Consider the following 23,209-nt stretch of genomic DNA (forward strand, 5'->3'; position numbering starts at 1 on the left):
ATTTGTGACATCTGCAGAATCAGAAGCGGCATTCCTGGGACTATAAAGCTGCCAGCCCTTCGATTGGCCAGAAGCTCTTGGGGGTAGGTCGCTGTCTTTTAAAGGGCGGAGGCTGAGGTTACACACGAGTTCTGCTTCAGAGGACTTCAGTTGGGCACCCTACTGAAAAAGGTTGATGGGCATGCACCATGAAATGTTTGGTGTAATGGCAGGCCTGCCAGAAAGACTGCAGTCAATGGGAAGAGCATGGAGGGGTCCAGTAACACTTTGATGGTCAGTTTGCAAAACACTATTAAGTGCTTATTTTATAGCACGTCAATTCAAGTTAACCATGAACTTTTAGAAGCCACAATCATTTATTGCAATTTTCCAGTTTTCAGTAAAGAAAAAGTAATTGATTGAATATGAGTTTAGAAAATAAATTGCGCTCGACTATAATTTACAATTCATAATGTCAACAATTTATAAACAATAATGTTGTAGGCAGACTACACAAATTATCTGTCTGGCATAAATGATCAAAAGAAAAAACAATTACAACTGCTTATGAAATTGACGCAATATATTCAGAGCAAAGCAAGAAATGCATAAGTAAAATTTTTACTCATGTTTGTATTAAAAAACAAGAACATTTATCGTATACTCAAAATAATGTGAAGTATAACATATTGTTTTTACTAAATATCTAAAGTAGCTTAACACAAATTTTATTTGATTAAATAACCTTACATCACTGTCATTGCCAACAAGTTATCACAAAAAATTAATTCTATCGTAAATTTACAAATATTTAGTGTAAAGCATTTAACAGAACAATTGCAGACATGTAGGTAATGTTCAGAAATGTGAATTTTGAAGATCCATTGGCCTAGAAATTGGTTCATGCCAGAGTGCTTCCTCTGATGGCTCAGATGGGTGTAAGGCACACCCAATATTGGGCACTAGACCTCATTTGTGTAAGACTGGTGAGCCGCAGACACCTGCTGGGTGGTATCAGGCAGCTTGGTGGTGAAAGGAACTCAAATTTTGGGTCATGAGAGAGGGACGGCAATAACTAGGGGTCAGCAATGGTCTTTGGCACTGCTATGGAGCTAGAAGGAGCTATGTCTCCTTCTGGTTCAAAATTCAGGTAAGAATTTTTAAATCTTACCTTTTTGCTGGCAGCCTCCAGTGGTCTCTTTTGGGGAAAATGTAGGCTTGCTTTTTCCTAAAAGCTGCTGCCCAATGCTGGCATTCAAGGCAGAGAAGTTTAAGGAGGGGATGTGAAACATGACTTATTTGCAAGTTCATATGCAATGGGACCAATGCCCATTTCAAACACAGGCCCTAGGCACCTTCCCTCTGCCCTCACCAGTGCACTCCCAATGCAAAATGTGCACATGCAAGCTGCCTGCCATATCAGCTGGGCATCAATCAATTTCCAGGCCACTTTGTAACAGTACAATTAACTCATAATAAGAAGTGTTTAGTTCCACTGACAGGAACAGTCTGTTGGCTCTTGAAACGTAAAGTCAATCCAAGTAGCATTGCCGGCACAGAAAAGTGGCACGGTCTGAACGGTGAGCTGAACTTCTCTACAGCACTTGCAGAATCTTGCATAGCTGTTAATATTAGTGTTGAATATCATTGCAGATGGGCACTTACCATCACAAGAAGCCACAATAACCTGGAAAAAATTCAGAATCATGAAGAACGTTCCATATTTAATTCACAAGGGGATACTTTCCCTACAGTAAAACTAATTTTTTTTTTTCATTTTTGGTTCCTTTAAATGTTCTAAGTCACTTCCTTAGCAATATGATGGCATTAAACATTCTTAATTGTTTATCATATAGACTCCGAGATGGCACTGAGATACAGTTCCATGTGCTGGGTCAGAGCTAAGATGGCTGGTTTCTGCCAAGCAAGGAATGAGGTCACTACAACTGCTTCTGTGTCTTTGCTGAAAGAGATTGTGGGATTGGATGTAATACTGGCATCAACTGCCCACTGTATAGCTACATTTTTATTGTAAGCAGTAATGGCATAACTGAAGATAAAAGGTAGAGTTTATACGTACAGCGCCAGTAGTGCGGCAGTCATCTTTTCTTATGATCATTTTAACATCTAACTTCCGGCAAGGCCTTGTATCTTCTTTGCCTAGTAATAAATGGACACATTAAACTGTCTGAAATATTTGCAAAAGTTATTAATACAACATTACAGGCAAATGTTAACATTAACTTAAAGCTGTGCTCTTATTTGTTTCACGTATAGTAAATTGAAATTAAGACCAATTATCGAAGAAAAATGCTTCATTGTTATTTACTTAATTTTAATGCACAGTTAAACAAGAATTAAAATAATTGGCATCAAATCAAATCTCAGTTAGCTGCTACAAAACATAATAGAGGTTCATTTACATGGCAACAGCTATGATAAGCATTGTAATTTCATACTGGCATGTTTTGGGAACCATATGTCAAAGATCACCTGTTTCTCCTGACCATTCTACATTTAGCATTTGCCATATCTCAGATTATTCTTGCACTATCTTCCAAGACACTATTTCCTGAAAATCTATCTAATTTGCACTTGAAGGAATCAATACCACCTGCTTCCAATGTTTCCCTAGGCAACCTGTTGCATAGATTGACCACTCACTCACTGAAGTAGTGGCCTAGAAATTCAGTGATCTTAAATTTCATAGAAAAATTACAATTCAGACAATAAAGCAAGATGCAATTCTACTTCCATCACAGCCTCCATGTAAGAAAAAAATAATGATTTTCATTGCTTGGTGGAGTGATGACAGGAGGAATTCCCTCCAGTGCATGGGTGCCCATCCTCCAAGTGCACAAATAGATTATAGAAGAAGAAACAAGGGAGCAGTCTTCTGTTGTTACTTGAAAGACAGGGTCATTGAGGAATAAGGGATGATAAGTACAAAGCTGCAAAACTATCATAGTGTTGATTCTCTTCTTAACATGCTTGCTTGTAGAACTCATGGAGAGCTTGCCTGATATTCCATCCATGAATTAAATAGCATAGAAAATCAGTCAGGCTCCATTACAAGCGTGCGGAGCTCCCCATTCAGTTTACACTCTACCTAGGCAAACCTTTATGCTTAAGTGCTGTAAGAAAAAATCTGTACTGATATCTTCATTATCCCTAACATACACGCTTTTGATAAGAACCATAGACGAGGCTCATGGCAAAGGTAAGGGCAAGTGGACTCGGGGGTCACAAAATAGATTTAAAGAGGAATTTAGAGGATAGGAGTTAAAAGAAGTTTTTTAGATTGGCTGAAAGTGCAAGGTGGTATTCTGCAGAGATCAGTGCTGGAACCTCTACTGTTCACCATGCACATGATTTGGACTCAGAAACTGGAGGTATGCTGTTGTAGTTTGCAAATGTTACCAAATTGAGGGAATATGGTGAAAAATGTACAGCACAGCACCAAAATACAGGAACAGGATAATAGGCCCACAGCCTGGGTGGATAAATTGCAAATGAGATTCAGTATAGCAAAGTTCATTTTGGTAGATGAACAGAATACCAAAACAGGGAGACAATATTTAAGTTATATACAACCTTGTTAAACCATACTTGGAGTATTGTCTGCAGTTCTTCTCACCAAACTACAAAAAATATGTTGATGTACTGGAGAAACTGCATAAAAGGTGTACAAGAATGTTGCCAGAATTGCGAAGAGAGATTGAACAGGGACTTTTTGTCTGGAAAAGAGAAGGCTAAAGGAAGACCTAAAATAAAGCGAGTTAGAGAGGGTGGATGTGGACAAAGTGTTCCCCTGTTTAGTGAGGCCATAACAAGCGAGCCAAATATGAGTTGCCTATTAATTGATCAAATAAAGAATTCAGAGAGCGTGATGAGAATGTGAAACTCATGGCCACATGGATTTGTTGAAATGTTGATGCATTCAAGCAGAGAGTTGATGTATACATGAGGGAGATGGGATAGAGGGATATGGTGGCAACTAAGGTGGGAAGAGATAATTAGAGCGGGAGGAAGCTTATGTGAACTGTAAAAGCTGGTATAGAACAGTTGGACTGAATAGCCTGCTGCTGTGCTGTAAGTCTATATAATTCTACATAATACATAAAACTCATTCTGTGCTTGTTGTGAATAATTCTTATACCATGCATTTCACATATTATAGATTCATTTTACATTTTGTTGTTGAAAAATACTGTAATTATAAAGAAAATACATAATGGGAATAGTACCTGTGTCACAGTTAGTACTACCAGTTGGGACTACTGGACTAATGGTAAAAGGTAATAAACCCAATCCAGAACCTGGCAGAATTATCAATATCAGTTTAATATAAAGTAACAATATAAATTACATTGAAATATTACATATCTGGCATGCATTAAATCAAGCTGGTATAGAAGAATATGTTTATGTCACAAAGGAATGCGTATGAACACAAGCTGGTGTTGAACTTGAAAGGCCATTCAAGTGCACATGCTTTTAGTCAGTGATGGCATATTTATAAATCAAAATAACACTAAAGAATCACATGTAAGCAGGTAATTGAGATTTAGGTGCATTCTCTGCAGCCACATCGGTTTAAACAATATATATAATTCTGAAGTATAACAGTTTTTTGTGTTCCTATGAACTGGTTCCTCTAAAAAGAATTTTTGTTGGAAAATATATATATATATGTTATATAATGGGTATTGAAGACCCAAAATACATTGGGCTGCACACTGCAGCCCTTTATTGGTATGATCAGTTCAGTTTATACTTGCCTTAAAGGCTACAACAAAATGTCCACCTCTTCTAATTTTATGGTTTTCTTTGCACTAAATTACAGCAGAGCTACTGAGTATTATTTTATATTATGTGACACACCTATCTGAAGACCAAGTGATGCTGTTTTATTCATAACCTTTGACTATGACCTAAGACATAAACAGAATAAAGGCTCAGTTCTTAGCAGCACAGTTTCGTTGCTGTATTTTCTTGGCCACTGCTGCTCAGGGAAAACCACAAAATTGTAAGAGTTTTCATATTCTTTTCTTTCTACTCACAATTAGTATAAAAGAATTATATTGTACATTCAATGTATCCAGTTATCATCACTCTCAAACATGCATACTTATAGCATTTAAGGAACATTTAAAGCAAACTGATCAAGCTAATTAAGAGCTACAGTGTGCATACCAATCCATTATTATATATGTGTTTAATATGTTATTGTATATTAAGGTATACATATTATGTATATCTTAAGTGAGATACTAAGATATTAGCATTTATTTTATTATTATATCACTTCCTTTAAGTATGTATCAAATTTCTGTAAGTCTAAGATTTGTTTTTTACTTAATTGGGAAAAAAATGTTACATTTTGAAGAAGGAATACAAAGGACGTTGAAGAGGATAGTAAAATAAAACTGGAATAAGGCATCTGTAAGAAATTATGGAAAATCTAATGAAACCTAAACATGAAAGAAAGGCAGGAAGTCCGAAACAGGAAAATAAGACAAAGGAAAATGAGAGCCCTCATTACTTTTTAAAGTTTTATTTCCAATTTACTTTTTTTGATTGTTGTGTTCATTCTTCTTCTAACCCAGCTGTCCTATTTCCTCTATACTATCTCTGGGTTAACAACCACATGTGAGCCTACTGGATATTTTGACTATTTTATCGCACATTAAGGAAATAGAAATAATTTTTCTGCGTTACTTTAAGTTCAAGTTTGCTTTAAAGGGATTAAGAAGGCAAGCATGTACATAGTTTCAGACGGGCTGTCAGAGGGGCAGCAGAGCCACAGGAAGATTGTTTTTTAATTTAAAATTACCCATTTTGAATTTATGTTTCTCTATTGTAACTGACTGTCACATTGAAACTGTAACATTTAAATTGTAACCCTCCTTTCACTGAGGCCTTTAACAGTACCAGATGCTGGGAACTCACATATTATGATCTGTTCCCAATAACTTAGGCCATAATTCAGGTGGGGTAGAAAGGGACAGAGATGTGATTTAACTAGGTCCCTCTCCTAGGGTTTTAGAATTCTTAACCTACTATGTTTTATTGAATCTGGAAGGTCATTAGCCTTGCTACCACCCAAACAGTAATCTTTCCAACAGTTAGATTCAGAAAGGTATTTAACTGCATATCTGGCAAATAAGCTGATATTATTGGCTTGAGAGGTCTTACATGTCAATTCAACTCGGAATTGGTACTCTTAATGTTGAGTGATTCAATTAAAATAGCACAGTTGAACCAAATATTTTTTTAATTGATAAAGGCATAGAAGTATTTGAAAGAAAAACTAAAAAAGCAGCAAGAAAAGTTAAATAAATTCAGAGGATAAACAAATAGAGTAGAAATAACAGAAAGGAAAGAATGCAGTAAGGAAAATAAAGTACCAAATATTAAGAGGTGACAGAAATTATGACAGATTGCATTTGACTCCGTAGCTACCATAGGTTCCTGAAAGTTGGAATCTGACAGGATGACAATAGGTTTGATGTTGTATGTATTGTTCTTGCCTGCACTTGGTCAAAATACTTAAGTCCATAAGCAAAATAAAAATATTTGAACTTTATAATTACCTTTCAGAATTCTGCCAAAAGACTTCATATTTTCAAACTGAATTGAGATGATGTATCTCCTTTCCTTATCGACACTGAATAGTATTCCCAAATTACACCTCTAAAGAGGATTATGATAAATTGTTTCTCTTTTCTTTACTTAACAGTTATACTCCAGAATAAATGTGAGATTAACCATATCAGCAGCCTGCATTTATCATACTGCAGCCCAAATAAGCAGTGCAACAAAATGTTCACAACTGTTGTTTAACATATTAACGGATTGCTGTTCAAACTGATTCAAACACTACATGCTTTTTTTACTCCTTCATTTTCCCAGCAATTCAGGATTTTACCACAGCTATCCAAAACCAAAGCCAAACAAGCACAATATGCAGCCTTGTTCACTTACAAGTCTTGCAGCAACCGTCCATGTAAAGCTTTACAACTCCCCCTTTCTGCGGAAAGAAAAAAGTACAATTTATCAGGAAAAACTGATCCCAGTGAGAGAGAAGACATTACATCAAACGTACATCCATGGACAAAAGATCATGTAGGATTACATAGGATGGCATAGGATATATGGCACAGAAACAGGCCATTTGATCCAACAAGACAGGACCAATGATTATGCTCCACTCAGGCTTCCTCCCATCTTTTCCCATCTAAATCCACCATCATAACCATCTATTCTCTTCTAGCTCATATACTTATCTAGCTTCCCCTTGAATGGATCTATACTATTCACTTCAGCCACTCCCTGTGGTCACACGTTCCACATTCTCACCACTCTCTGGGTAAAGACGTTTCTTCTGAATTCCCTATTAGGTTTCTTGGTGACTATCACATGTTGAATGGGAGGGGCGCAATTAGCTCGGTTAGCTAGACATTTAGCAGGTGGTTCAGATTAATGGCAACAGCATGGGGTTCAATCCCTGCTCCGGCTGATAGACTTGGGGCTACCTCTTCACCTCACCTTTAGTAAAAAAAAATCACAGCATATAAATAGCCATGGTTCAGCAAATAATCACCAATAACCTGCCTTTGAGCAGATAATATGCATTTTCAGAAGGTGACAAAGGCGGCTTATTTGAGTAAACTGAAAAAAAAAATCAGGAGAGATGTAAAACAAGCTATTCACTACACCATTTTACACCATCACACTGAGTCAAAATTACCTCTCCTAAAAGAGAATGGCCAAAGGAAATTTATACCCATTTAAAAACAGATGCAGCTGATGGTGTAATCGGCAATAGGGAAATGGCAGCCATATTAAATGGGGACAAAATACCAATGGGTTAAGGGAAACTAAGGGCAGAATCTTCGGCTCGGTGAGCAGGGGTGGGCCCCACTCGCCAACGCATAAAATGAAGCGCGGTGACGTCAGGCGTGTGTCCCAACGTCACCACGCATCATTCTGATCCTCAGTTCGGCGGGCACGCAGCGGAGTTGGCTACGCGCCCGCTGAACTATCAAAGGCCTATTAAGGCCATTTAAAAACTAATTAAAGTAATTAATTAATCTACCCGTCCAACCTTAAGGTTGGCGGGCAGGCAAAGAGCCCAGGCGGCCTTCGCATTTATCATAAAACCTCATCCATGGGCAGGATGAGGTTTCATGAAAGGTTTATAAATTAAATAAATTTTTTAATTAAAGTTCATTGACATGTCCCAGCTCATTTGACACTGTCACAAGAGGGGACATGTCTTAAATTTTTTTTTCTTTTTAAAATTTTTTTTAAATTACACTAATCTCCCTGAGGCAGCTCCGTGCCTCAGGGAGATTTCTGAGACAGCTCCGTGCCTCAGGGAGATTTCTGAGACAGCTCTGTGCCTCAGGGAGATTTCTGAGACAGCTCTGTGCCTCAGGGAGATTTCTGAGACAGCTCTGTGCCTCAGGGAGATTTCTGAGACAGCTCTGTGCCTCAGGGAGATTTCTGAGACAGCTCTGTGCCTCAGGGAGATTTCTGAGACAGCTCTGTGCCTCAGGGAGATTTCTGAGACAGCTCTGTGCCTCAGGGAGATTTCTGAGACAGCTCTGTGCCTCAGGGAGATTTCTGAGACAGCTCTGTGCCTCAGGGAGATTTCTGAGACAGCTCTGTGCCTCAGGGAGATTTCTGAGACAGCTCTGTGCCTCAGGGAGATTTCTGAGACAGCTCTGTGCCTCAGGGAGATTTCTGAGACAGCTCTGTGCCTCAGGGAGATTTCTGAGACAGCTCTGTGCCTCAGGGAGATTTCTGAGACAGCTCTGTGCCTCAGGGAGATTTCTGAGACAGCTCTGTGCCTCAGGGAGATTTCTGAGACAGCTCTGTGCCCCAGGGAGATTTCTGAGACAGCTCTGTGCCTCAGGGAGATTTCTGCACTCGTTTGCGCGCATGCGCGAAAGAGCACAGGCCCCAACTCTCCCTCCTCCCCCATCCATGTAGGGAGCGCTCAGCGCTTCTAGGTGTGTGTCATGCTGGGCGGGCCTAAAAAGGCGGTGCCCAGCCGATCACGGGCGGTGATGGGCTGCGCGCTCGCCCATTCCCACCCAAAACCGCCCCCCCTATCCCAACGGGGAGAAAATTCTGCCCTAAAAATAAATCAAGGAGAATAACTTACTGGCTTTAGCAGGGTAGAAAAGAGAAACTACATAACTGCAAATCCCAGCTTCAGTTGTAGTGAAGTTACTAGAATCTGTCATTAGAGACAGAGTGACTGAGTGCTTCACAAATTTGAGCTGATCTCAGTCTGGATTTGTGAAGGGTAAGTCATGTCTGACTAATTTAATTGATTTCTTTAAGGAGATCCTATATGGACTTCAAGATGTATTTGATATGGTTTCGCAAAATGTAAGTGCATGGAATTGGAAGCAAACTTGCAACATGATTTGGCTTGATGGGTTGGAGAGGGTAGGGATAAAGAAACTTACTCTGATTGGTTGGATCCCCAGGGATATATACAGAAGCCTTGGCTTTTCACCATATTCAACAATGACTTGGATGAAGGAATAGAGAGTTGTTATCCAAGTTTGCAAGTGACATTAAGTTTGGAGGTTCAGTAAGTAGTGCAAATGGGAGAAGGAAATTGCAAAGAGACATAACGTAGATAGCGGTTTATAAGTTGACCTGGGCATAAGATGACCCCATTTTTACAGTCCTACAAATCATGTTTTTGCATATACTTGGCGTATAAGTTGACTCCCCTTTTCAGCCACGGCATGCAATACTCACAGTAGTAGTCAGCCTCAATTTTTCACCCCACAAGTGCATGTTAGGTTTATCAATACCTTATAATTGGGTGCAAGGGATCAACCAGGCAATAAGGGCTGCATTGAAAAGATGTGTGGAAATTTAATATTCCCACACAGAACAAACCCTGAGTGGCAAACAACAAAGATGGCAACCACCCACACACCCACAGCTCACATTTATTCTCGGTGTATATGTCGGCCCCAGTTTTTGAAAGTATTTTTCAAGGCTTCAATGGTCAATTTATATGCTGACATCTATGGGTAGACAGATTAAGTGAGTGGGAAAAACTGTGGTAAATGGAGTTCAGTGTGGGGAAATGTGAGGTTATCCACTTTGGATTGAAGAATGACAAATTGGACTATTTTCTAAAGGAAATGTGAAGGAACAAAAAGGATTGGGTGCCCATGTCTACAAATCATAACAAGTTATTGGGCAAGTACAAAAAGTAATCAAAAAGGCTAATGGAATGTGCGCCTTTATCTCAAGGAGGCTGTAAAATAAAAGGGGAAAAAGATGGTCTTAAGTTGTACTTTTTTGGTTAAGACCCCATCTGGAATTTTGCATACAGTTTTGGGCACCATATCTCAGGGCAGATATACTGGCCATGCAGCGAGTGCAGTGCAGATTCACTTGAATGATACCAGGGCTTAAAGAGTTCACTTACAAGGTCCAGTTGCATAAACTTGACTTGTGTTCCCTTGAGTATAGACAACTGAGGGATGATCTAATCAAACAATTAAAAACTATTTCCTCTGACAGGGAAATTTTGAATAAGAGAGCATAATACTAAAATTAGAGCCGGACTGTTCAGGAATAAAATCAGGAAGCACTTCTTCTTATTAAGGGCGGTAACAAAGCTCTGGCACAAAAGGTCGTGGATCCTATGTCAACTGAAGCTTTCAAGACTGAGATCAATAGATTCTTGTTAGGCATAATTATCAATGAATGAATACGGGTTAATGAGGTTGAGTTATAGAACAAGCATTATTGAATTGAATGGTAAAACAGGCTTAAATGTTGTGACAAATAAAATCTGTTCTGAGGAAGAGTGATGTTCAACTCAAAACGCTAACTCTGTTTCTCTCTCCACAGATGCTGCCAGACCAGCTGAGTGTTTCCAGCAATTTTTATTTTTATTTTAAATGTTCTGATGATAGGTCACGACCTGAAATGTCAGGGAGACACTTCAGGCCTTTACAAATGGCAGAACGGACCTGATTTCAGGATTCCCACCCCCATTCCCAAGCCCCCAAATTTCACTAGTGCGGAGAAAAGATGCAAGCTGCGAGTCTAGCCTGGCCAGCTCCATTGTGGAGGTAGGCATCTCCTAAACCCCTGTAATTTTTGTGGAGTCAGCCCAGCTTCTTAAGGAATTGTGGTTCACAGAGGAGTTGTGAACCATTGTCTGGATGCCAGAACTTTTTGAAAGATAATTTCAAAAGGCGTTATCCAGGTCCCCCATGCCAACCCATGCCTCCTACCCACCCCCAATGGCCCACTACACTTTCCATGCCAACCCATATCCTTCACCCACCCAATGTTGCCTCAAATCCTCCATGCCAACCCATGCCCTTCCACCCACCCCTAATGGCTCCTCCACCTTTCATGCCAACTCATAGCACTTCCATGATCATTCACCCAGTATACTTCGTACAAAACCAATGAACCCCATAGTTGCATTGGTATGTGTAGAAAAGCGTAAAAAAACATCAATTTATAACTTGCTTGGCCGAGAGCCCAGACTTCCATTAGTTTGTTGAAACAGCTGCACACGAAGGAAAACATTGCTTGATTGACAGCTTTTTTTCTTAGACCTATTTTGTCAATGGCATAAAGTTTATTTACACAAGATAAAGAGGTATCAAGTACTTATAGTTTCTGCTATTGATTCTTTAAAAGTCTAGTTGATTTACACTTTTATCAGGTTATAATAGCAACAGTTTTTTGTAAAGAGAGGCATGGATTGGCATGGAAGGTAAGAGGAGCCATTGGGAGTAGGTGGAGGGACATGGGTTCGCATGGAGGGTATGAGGGGCCTTTGGGAGTGGGTGGTGGGTATGGGCTGGCATGTTGGCATTGATAGAGCCTTGGAAATGGGTGGGGGTAGTGGATGTGAGAGGTTAGGGCTAGAAGGCCTAATATTGAACAAACTAACTGCGACAAAGTCCCAGAGAATTGAGGTGGGCCTTTTCATCAGCCCGCCTCGGCACTCATCAGCCACCGTGGCCACCTCCAAACTATTTTGGGGGTCAGTGGGCCCAACTCCAGCACACACCCAACTGCCCCCACAATGAAAATCTCACCTTACGAGGCACTTTTCCCCAGGGAGGCGCACCGAGTTGGGAAATTTCCCAAATCCCGCTACCCGCCTCTAACATGAACATCCAGTCCATTAATTCTATTTCTCTCTCGACAGATGCTGCCAAGCCTGTTGATTATTTCCAGCATTTTTCTGCTTTTATTTCAGATTTCTAACATAGGCAGCATTTTGCTTTGGAAAGCAGGAGAGTTGTTTGTCTCAACTTACAAAGTATTACATTTCATATCCTGATTGCTGATATGTTAGCCCTAAGCATACAATAGTAGTTAAAGGTATTTTATAATCAGCTAACAACAGGATAATTAATTTATATTGTTAAAGAGATAAGAAGCCCAGAAAACCTTAATTTTAGTAATTTAGGAACAGGAGAAGGCCATTCAGCCCGTCGAGCCTGCTCTGTCATTCACTATGATCGTGGCTGATCAAACACCACTTCAATGCCTTTTACCCAGACTATCCCCATAACCATTTACGTTATTGTTAATCAGAAATCCATCAATCTCTACTTTATTTTAAACATACTCAATGACTGAGCTTCCACAACCCTCTGGGGTGGAGAATTCCAAAGATTCACAACCTTCTGAGTAAAGAAATTTCTCCTCATCTCAGTTCTAAGTGGCTTCCACCTTATTTTGAAATTGTGTCCCCTGGTTCTAGACTCCCCAGCCAGGGAAACATCTTACCTGCATTTACCTTGTCTATCCCTTTAAGTATTTTGTACGTTTCAATGAGATCACCTCTCATTCTTTGAAACTCTAGAGAATACAGGCCCAGTTTCCCCAATCTCTCTTCATAAGACAGTCCCGCCATCCCGGGAATAAGTCTGGTAAATCTTCGTTGCACTCCCTCTATGGCAATAATATCCTTTCTGAGGTAAGGGGACCAAAACTGCACACAGTACTCCAGGTGTGGTCTAACCAAGCTTCTATACAATTGAAGCAAGACTACACTACTCCTGCACTCAAATCCTCTTGTGATAAAGGCTAACATTCCATTAGCCTTCCCAATTGCCTGTTGCACCTGCATGTTAATATTGTGATAAAAACAAAAAACTACTGCGGATGCTGGAAATCCAAAACAAAAACAGAATTACCTGGAAAAACTCAGCAGGTCTGGCAGCATCGGCGGAGAAGAAAAGAGTTGACGTTTCGAGTCCTCATGACCCTTCAGCAGAACTCAGCAGCTGAAGGGTCATGAGGACTCGAAACGTCAACTCTTTTCTTCTCCGCCAATGCTGCCAGACCTGCTGAGTTTTTCCAGGTAATTCTGTTTTTGTTAATATTGTGGGTTAGTTTCAAATATTGATATCATCTTTAATCAACAAAGTATGTAACATATTCTCACAAGAATACAATCTATTTGTACATTACTATACTGATCAGCTATTGCTGGTAAATTGAAAAAAACAAGGAATTTATAAAATGATGTAAAATTATTTGAGATTCCTATTTTAGAGCAGTGGTTTGTTTTCTCAGTTAACTAATTCAAAATGTTAAAATAGTGCAGATGGTGGCCAACAAATTCCTTCACCCAGCACATAGCTGGTAGTTTGGGTAGGGCATTCCACCTTTTGGAATAGGGGCTGCAACCAGTGAATGAGCTACTTACGATTAACTAAAACTCCAAGGCCTCCAGAAGAAAATCTAAATATCATGAAACACAAATTTCAGACTCTCCATATAAAGAAGGCCCACACACAAAAAAGCAAAAACCACACACACACAAAACTAAAATCTTATTTGAGCAACTGTGCACATCTCCTATTAACTTCCAATACCAGACGGATGGCCCAGGATTTATAATTCTGTTGACAGCTTTTATATCCGGTATTCTGGAATTTGTAACAGTGAATGCCAATGTCACTACAATTCATCTTTGTGCCACAGTTCTCTGTGGGGAGGCAGTGATGTAGTGGTATTGTCACTGGACTAGTACTCCAGATACCCAGGGTAATGCTCTGGGCAATAGAAGCAGAAAATGCTGGAAAAACCCAGCAGGTCTGACAGCATCTGTGGAGAGAAAAACAGAGTTAACATTTTGAGTCTGTATGACCCTTCTTCAGAGCTAGATGAAATTTATAATGTTTAAGAGGGCGTGGAGCAGGTGAAGCTGGATAGCAGGCCAGTGATAAGCGGGGGCTAAGGAGAGATTGTCAAAGATGTCATGGACAAAAAGACAAAGCGAATGCTCTGGGGACTTGGGTTCGAATCTCACCATGGCAGAGGGTCAAATTTGAATTCAATAAAAAAATCTTCCGGTTGGCGTATGGGGTCGGGCCCGACACGCCGATGCATAAAATGATACGTGATGACACCGGGTGTCCCTCCCAACGTCATCGCGCGCCATTGTGATATTTCGTTCAGCGGGCGCATGCCGGAGTTGGCTGCACGCTCGCCAAAATGTTAAGGGCCTATTAAGGCTGTTAAGAAATTAATTAAAGTCCTTAAGAACGTTGCCCGTCCATCCTTAAGGTTGGCGAGCAAGCAAAAACCCCAAGCGGACTTCACATTTTTCAGGAAACCTCATCCACGGGCAGGATGAGGTTTCCTGAAGCTTTTATAAAATAAATAAATAAATAAATTTTCCCACCCTTCCAAACATGTCCCAACTCATGTGACACAGTCACATGAGGGGACATGTTTGAATAAATTTTTAATTTGATTCTGTCATGATTTTATTATACATTCAATCTCTCTGAGGCAGCTCCGTGCCTCAGGGAGATTGCTACACACTTTCGTGTACATGCGCAAAAGAGCGCAGGCCCTGACTCTCCTTTCTCCCTCCACCCGCACAGAAAGTGCTGAGCATAAAATGGCGGTGCGCAGCCAATCGCGGGCAGCGATCGGCTCCACGCCCACTCCTACCCAGCCCGCCTATTATCGGAAAATCCTGGCCCTGGAACTAAAAGCCTAATGATGACCATAACACCATTGTTGGTTTTTGTTGTAAACACCCAAACTGGTTCACTAATGCCCTTTAGAGAAGGAAATCTGCTGTCATTACCTGGTCTGGCCTACATGTGACTCCAGATCCAGCAATCTGGTTGACACTTAAATGCCCTCAGAAATGGCCTAGCAATCCAGTTCTCAAGGGTAATTAGGGACACCCACATCCCATGAACAAATAAAAAAGAAGTTACTAAGTTTTGTAACCTATTGCAGGACAGTGAAGCCTTGTAAATATACTGGGTTGGATTCTCTTTCTCTGTCAGTAATGAATAAGGTCTTGCCTTGCCTAGATATCTCCATCAGTCTCCAAAGCCTTTCTTCCAATGTTTGGAGTCCACAAATAGGTTAAAGATCTCTGAATTTCAGCCTCAGCTTTTAAATTCAGACTCAGTCTTTTTGTACCAATTAGCATTCACCAATCATTCTAGTTATTTATTTAGTTCAATTAAGGTTCAACCTTCCATATTTTCAAACTTTGGGTAGCAGTAGACATGGATGCCACAGGAGAGAACAAGACGATTATGTTCAAGCAACAGTGGAACAGAGTAGATGGTTGTGGACTGGCCCAGACCAGATCAGGAAGAGAAATGCAGCAGTAATTTATTTACAGCAGCCAGTCAATTTTTAAAAGGGATATTTAGATTTTTGAGTATGGGGTCTTTGCTTTTTTGAGCTTGGGGCCTTTTTTGTATAGAAAGTCTGCATTTTTGTGCTTCACAATATTTAGATTTCTTATGGAGGTCTTACAATTTTGTGTAATCATATGTAGCTCACTCACTGGTTGTGGCCCTACTCCAAAAGTTGGACATTCCTCCCCAAACTACCAACTATGCAGAAGACATATGTTATTGCTAATGACAGACGTACAAACCTGTATGCAGTCAGTCTTATTAAATGGTGGGCAGACAACTCCAGAGCCAAGCATCACAACTCCAACAGTAGTCTCCAGACACTCATATCTGATGCATTTAGCTACCCAAGATGTTCCTGCCTGGAGTGAAAAATGATTAACACATGTGAGTTAAAATATGTTAGGCAGTCAACATATGTTTTTCTCAGTTCCTTTTAACTTAGCAATTACAATGACAACGAAGCACTTCAAGCAACAATTCAATAGATACTAAATAGTTAACATTTTTGAAATACACAGCAAGGTAAATAGATCAACAGAAACAAAAATATTCAATATAATTTTCACTTCTGAAAGCTGACCAAGAGAAATTAAATTTAGTTGGTGTATCTTTATTTCTTACATCTGTTTTATAGAATTTTTAAAATATTGATCCATATATTTTTATAATCTAAAAATGGTATATCTGGCACATAATTTCATCACACTTTCTGTGACAAATCAGCATTACGTTCACTGCCCTACTTCAAAATCAAGAAACTTAGGTTGCCTTCTGTACTAATAATAAAAGTTCTAATTGAAGGATCCATCAACTGGCTTCAAATCTCCATAGCTCAGGCGTTGTGGTTGTGATAAATGTAATAGTAAAATAGTAAAATAAAAACAGTTGCACCAAGTGTTGTTGCTTTACAGGATGGAAGGGTAATATGCGAATATATCTCATGCAATATGATGGAAACTGTTCTTATTTGTGCAAAATCAGTCAATTTAAATTTAGACATTAGAAACTTCACTCTGTATTTACGCCTAATTATTAGCTATTTCAAGACCACACTATTCCACAGATTTGGACTTCACACAAATACTTCTAGCTGAACACATCCGGCTGAACTTTTCCAGCCTATGGAAACAGGGTTGGAAGCAGGGGTGGTGTGGTCAGGAAATGAGGGGGAAGCTACAACAGGACAGTTCTCAACACATTCTGGGGGGGCTTTCCCAGCTGCAGGTTGAGATCTGGGTCAGCTGCCTACTTCACAGAGGCGGGTTGCCAATTAGGGCAACTGAGTCACAATTGGGGGCCATTTTGCAATGGCGCTGGTATTTTCCCACTGTTGGAATGCCCCACTCCACAGTGTGAGGGGGCTACCAGCTCAATCGAGTTGCCCTTCCAGCAGCAGGCTAGATGGCCACTGGGGCTGCGAGGATGAAAGACTGGAATTGCATCAATAACCATTCCTTTGGTGGGGTTTCCCCTCCACTTTGATAGCCCTACTGGCTTCAGCCTATTTGATGAGTTCAATGCAGGCAACCAAGGACGCTTCCATGTTGAGGTGCCCTCACGCTCACCTGTCTGCCTCAGCAGTGCCCACCTCTCTTGTAGGGGCTTATTGGGCCTGCAGCATCAGGAATCAGCCCGCCATCCTTAATAGGATGATGAATGCAGAGCTAGCCAATTAGGAGGCTGGCTGACTGCTGGAAGGTTGCACCACCAGGCTCGCTGGCAACATGGGCAGGCTTAGGATCCCCTTATGAACACATCATCAGGGATCCAATGACCGGTAGAAAATTCAGCCCAGCTACTCAGACCATGATTTACATTTTGACTGCACAGTGTGAAAAGGAAAATGACAGGGAGATAATATAATACAATAGATAAACTTACATTATGCAGATCAATGCTCCCATCTTCCTCAAAAGTGCATGAGATATTCTTACAGTTTCCGCAGCAAACATGAGGATCAGAAGAAGGAACATAGACTTGATGCTGTTGATTGGTATAATAGATCATAATAGTTGTATTTATACACAGTTTTATGACAAGAATGATCAATATGCATAAAAATTATAGGGTTGCTTGAAACAAAAAACTAAAAGAAAATGCCACCAACTCAAAAAAGTTTTGTTTCAATATTTTCCTAAATCACATTATCTGTGATTAATAGTCTACTTTGCAGACTTGTTCACATTAGTTTGAAAAGGCTAATCACTGATGATGATAATTACACAGTACAGCAAAATTACCACAACAATTTCTCCCAGGTGGCGCTGCTGAACAATGAAAAGCTGCTGCAGCTTCTGATTGGCTGGCAGTTCCCTATGGATGCGAATTCCTCCCCCAGGGTCCTTGACCCCGGGGAACACCTGCTGCTGCCTAGTTAAGTGCCAGTGCGCCTTCCCAAAAAGCGGTGATGTGGTGCTCTCATTGACTCTCCAGTCAGTGAGTGAGACCCCTATAGCTTCCAATTTTTCCATAGCAGGGAAATATGTCCGACATTATTCTTTTAGATTTCAGATCATAAATTTTGGGTGGGAAAATGCATTTGCATCCATAACAATTTACAAATCTATCTTTAGATATTAGAAGACAAAATGTCTTCTGGTGAGAATGTTCTAAAGAGGTTGCAAAATTTGGTTAAAATTAAGGTAAATGGTGGCCTAGTAGTAAAGTTATTAGACTAGTAATCCAGAGGCCAAATCTAATACTCTTTGGATATGGGTTCAAATCCCACTGCAGTAGTTGAAATATTAATTCTCCTAATTCAATTAATAGGAGATACTTGAAATCAAGTAAACATGTGTTTTTATTTTAAGCTTGTAAACTGAATACATAATAGTGAAGAAATAACCGTTTGGAAAAAAAATTAAATAATAAGATAAGTGAGGTTGGGCCAAGTCAGGTCAGGTGGGGTCACGAGTCACTTGGACCATTTGCAGCATAGGAAAAGACCGGCGGGCAAAGTCAATAACTAGTCTGGTGTGCCACTGTGCCAGTGCAGCACCTGGCCAAATTGCCCCAGTACGTTATTTTACTGATTAAAATTGATGCAGGGCAGGTTATAAAAACAGCTGGTTTTCTGACAACTCTGGTTTTCGGATAGCCAGATTTGAGCCACTGTACCTGTATAAAGATAGTGTTAGTAGCGGTGGCTATGACAACTATCATCGATTGTCATAAAAACACATTTAGTTCACTAAGTCCTTTAGGGAAGGATATCTGCCATCCTTACATGGTCTGTCCTACATGTGATTTCAGCCCCACAGCAAACTGGTTGGCTCTTAACTGCCCCTTGAAATGGCCTAGCAAGCAATTCAAATCAAAGGCAATTAGAGATGGGCAACAAATTCTGGTCTTGCCAGCGTTGCCCACATCCCATGAAAGAATAAAAAAAAGTATATTTATGATCAATATTCACAAAATGATAGGTTTATTGAGAAAAGTCAACAACAACATACATTTATATAGCACTTTTAACATTAAAAAGTTTCAAAGTGCTGTCAAGCCATGTGGAAAATGAGCACTGAGTCAATAAATGAGAATTTAGGAGAGGTAGACAAAGCCTGGTTGAAGAGGTGAGTTTTAAGGAATCTTGAAGCAGGAGGTTCAGAAGCAGAGGGACTTAGGGAGGAATTCACAGACTTACAGACCTCCCACTGTGATAATGATAGGTTGTGGAAGTAGTCAAGCAGCACTAATCCTATAGTGATAGTCCTTAGGTTTAGGTCAACAAACAACTAAAGAAATTGCATCCACCACTTTTTTTCAACTGCAGGCTATTTTTGTTTAAGTGCAAAGAGCAGGGGGTTTAAATGACTTGACAGCTTGACAGTTCCACAGATCTTATCCGCTTTTTATGCACATTCATGTTTACTCTTAAGAATCCCAAAGGGTACTTGATCTCTCCAAAAGGGTACCTGAGCTTGCCCAAAGGGTACCTTACCTCTCCAAAGGACTCCACCAGATTTAGACCTTTTCCTCAAATGTCTAAAGCTTACAAGATATATTTTAGAAACCTGGGTGACCAAAATTGCTTTTGATTGAATCGTTTAAATCTGCAGCTGCTTTCATGAACACAGGTGTGCAAAGTAGAAGCCACCTCCCTGTTCCGGGCCCTCCACCAAAGATGGCTGGTGCCAGGTTCAGGAACGGAACTTCTGGATTCGGAGCTCCGGTGGCATTTTGGCTAAGGCCCAGACCCTTTACATCCCTGCAAAAATTCAGGCCTAATTTTGCAAATATCCTGGTTCAGTGGGGAAGTGAGTGAATTGGTGACAAGGGGACAGAGTTTGTCACTGATGAAGAAAATTATTTTGGTCTTCCCAATGTTTGACTGGAATAAGTTAAGACTCATCAAAGGTTGAATATTGAACAAGCGCCTGACAGCACAGAGGCAGTGAATGGGTCAAAAATCCTGATGGAAACGTAGAGCTGTGTATCATTGGTAAACATGTTAAAGCCCATAGGGGTCAGTGAGCAGATGAGGAAGAAGAGAGAGCCAATAATAAAACCCTGGGTATTCCAGCTATGATGGCATGGGGTTGAGAAGACAAGCCATTGGAGATGTATCTGGCTCTGGTTGGTAGGTAAAATGGAACCAAGGGCAGGATTTTCCACCTGTTGGGGGGGATGTGCGGGGGGGTGGGGGGGCGGGGGCAGGGATGAGTTCCCGACCAGCGCCCCCAATCGGGGGCACGCCGCCATTTTACGTGGGTGGGCCAATTAAGGCCGACCCAGCGTGACATCCGCTTGGAAGCACTGAACGCTCCCTGTGTGGGCGGTGGGGGGAGTTCCCTGAGTTGGGAGTGCGCTCTTTTGCGCATGCACACGAAAGAGCGCACAGATCTTTGCCTCAGGGAGATGGTTGGAAGTTTTTAAAAAAATTTTTAATGGGTACAAAAAAATTTTCCTGACATGTCCCCTCATGTGACAATCACATGAGCTGGGACCTGTCAATTTCTTTTATTTAAACATTTTACACATATTTTTAATCCCTCATGAAACCTCATCCCGCCCGTGGATGAGGTTTCATGATTTTTCTGAAGGCCACCCAGGCTCTTCGCCTGCCCGCCAACCTTATGGTTGGATGGGCAGGTCCATTAATTATTTTAATTATTTTTTTAAAGGTCTTAAGTGGCCTTTGACAGGTCGGCTGCACGCCCGCCGAACTGAAAATCTAAATGACACGGGGTGACATCGGGACGCCCGCCTGATGTCACCCCACTCGCCAACCGGAAGATGCAGCCCCAAGAAATGGCACTGAATGCACAGCTGGACAACTGGAAAGAGGTTTTGGTGAAAAATGGTACAGCTGACCACACTAAAGGCTGCAGAGAGGTCAAGGACATATAATGCACAATGGTGAAAGTTATACAGAATGTAGTTTGTGTTCTGGGTTAAGGCCATTTTGGTGGTGTGTGAGAGATTGGAAAGCAGATTGGAGGGCTTCAGATAGGGAGCATTTAATTTTGTAATATATGAAGATAATATATAAAAATTTGAGTACTGCTTCAAAAGGATACAGGCTATCAAAGTTTCTCGTCTTGCACTCATGCATGTCTCTTACAGCATGTCTCTTTTTTCAGCAATGCTCAAGTTCTGTACTACCAAATGAATATGAAAATTCATTTATTAACTAGCGACTTTTAGCAACACATTTTCCCACCAGCATGTGGTTTTGCAGTTTCAAATTTAAATGAATAATGAATATATACTTACAGCTTCACATTTTGCCGAACAGTTAACTATTGACACTTCTATTGAAGGTAACTCTGCGGCAGGATCTGATTTCCGCAAACAATTTGCTATGTAACATTGGTCACCTTCGAGTTGCTGAAACAGTGATTGGCCTGGTTTCAATGCAGTGACACCTTGGAACAGGCAGACATCAGCTTTTTCTGAAATAATAATTTTTACATTACGTATTTATCCTAATTATAACTACATTTGTTTTATCATCAAAATTATTCCGGTCAAATAGCTTGAATTATTACTTTCTTAATATTACTGCATTTATAAAAGTCAGGTTTTAACAAATTGCTATTTACAATATTTGGATTTAACAATGCAGAAAAGAAACGTGGTAGTCAAACTGTTGAAGTCAAATTTATTTGAAAAGATGCAGCTTCCAAAGTCAGCACACAGTACATTCAAACTGTTTCAAGTCAACATACTTTATCTATTTGTGTCTTAATTTGTAAGTATTTCTTAATGGCTTAATTTATATCATAAATGTCTAACAATGAATGATGTACATCTATAATATATTTTGCATGTTATGATGATGGCATCATAACACTGTTAGCTGGAGTTCATTTAAAAATTCAAATAAAGGGAAAATGGGAGCTACACTGACACAATGCCTTTACACCTCTGGAACGTGTGCTCAACTCTAGGCTAAACCAAACCAATGAAAATCTCTTTTCTTAGTTTGGTGTAAGTATCCTATAAGAAAGAGAGTTTATGAAGTTTTATTCTGATTTCAAAGGCAACATAGATCCACAATAAAGAATAACCCACAATACAAATATTTCCACAATGCAATATACAGTATGATGGTTACTGTGAGTTATAGGGAAAGAAAATAATGCTGGTTCTAAAGCAGAATGAGCCATTAACTCTGCTTCTCTCTCCACTGTTGCTGCCCGATCTGCTGAGTGTTTTCATTGGCTCGTAACTTCCGCGCTTCCCAGTGCCGGATTTGGGGGAATACCCCAAAGATGCGCTGGGGAATCCCTCTGGCAAGTTCCCAGGCAAGGCTTGCACGGCAATTACCCAAAAGTGCTAACTTCCTGTGGACAATTACGCTGCGCTGGGAACAATCTAAAAACAAAATTTAAATCGCAAACTTTGGATGGTTCCGCTGGAGTTATACCAATAGTTACCCAGAAAAGGTTAGAAGAATTAAAACGTCTTCTAACTTCTGGGTAACTATTGTAAAGACCCGGACAGATCCCACAGGACTCCCCACAACTGCCCCCCCCAACACCACAGGACTCCTCCACTCCCCCCATCCCTCCCCGACCTCCAACAACCCCACATCCCACCCCCACCCCCCACTGACGTCAGACCCCACCCTCATACAGACCTTGGATCACCCTTAGACCTTGGGTCCCCCCCATCACCCTTGACCTCTGAAAGCCCCCACCCCCCACCCCCAGAGCCCGGATCCCACTGACCTCGGAACCCACCCACGACCTCGGACCCCCCCTCTCCCGACCTCGGACTCCCAGACCTCTAGACTCCCCCATTCCCCCCGACCTTGGACACCGCTGACCTCCAAACGCCCCCATCCCCCCTAGACCTCAGACCTCCGGACCCCCTCACCATCTCTGACCTCTGAATGCACCCCTCATCCCTCCAGACCTTGGAAGCCCACAAACCCCCCTGACCTCGGAAGCCCCCAACCCCCCCAGCCTTGGAAGCCCCTTCCCTAGCCTCCGGACCCCCCACCCTCTCGACCTCTGAACGCCCCCAGACCTCGGACCCCTTGCCCCAAGCAACTCCGGCGAAAGGAAGTGGCAAAGCAA

The 23,209-nt window shown here is 40.9% G+C and overlaps 1 protein-coding gene across 1 annotated transcript in view; it reads right to left on the reverse strand.

Moving 5' to 3' along the window:
• Window positions 1-337: 337 nt before the first annotated feature.
• The window catches only part of otogl (otogelin-like), a 198,979-nt gene continuing 176,107 nt past the window's right edge, over window positions 338-23,209 (reverse strand). The window contains exons 49-55 of the mRNA XM_078568563.1: window positions 21,399-21,577; window positions 17,568-17,669; window positions 15,926-16,045; window positions 6,967-7,012; window positions 4,227-4,298; window positions 2,060-2,139; window positions 338-1,666 (exon numbers count right to left, since the gene is read on the reverse strand). Of these exons, the coding sequence (XP_078424689.1) occupies window positions 1,466-1,666; window positions 2,060-2,139; window positions 4,227-4,298; window positions 6,967-7,012; window positions 15,926-16,045; window positions 17,568-17,669; window positions 21,399-21,577 (800 nt within the window). The 3' untranslated portion in view covers window positions 338-1,465. The remainder of the gene's footprint in view (window positions 1,667-2,059; window positions 2,140-4,226; window positions 4,299-6,966; window positions 7,013-15,925; window positions 16,046-17,567; window positions 17,670-21,398; window positions 21,578-23,209) is intronic.

This window comes from Cetorhinus maximus, chromosome 22 (assembly GCF_964194155.1).
Source record: "Cetorhinus maximus chromosome 22, sCetMax3.hap1.1, whole genome shotgun sequence".
Classification (NCBI taxonomy): Eukaryota; Metazoa; Chordata; class Chondrichthyes; order Lamniformes; family Cetorhinidae; genus Cetorhinus; species Cetorhinus maximus.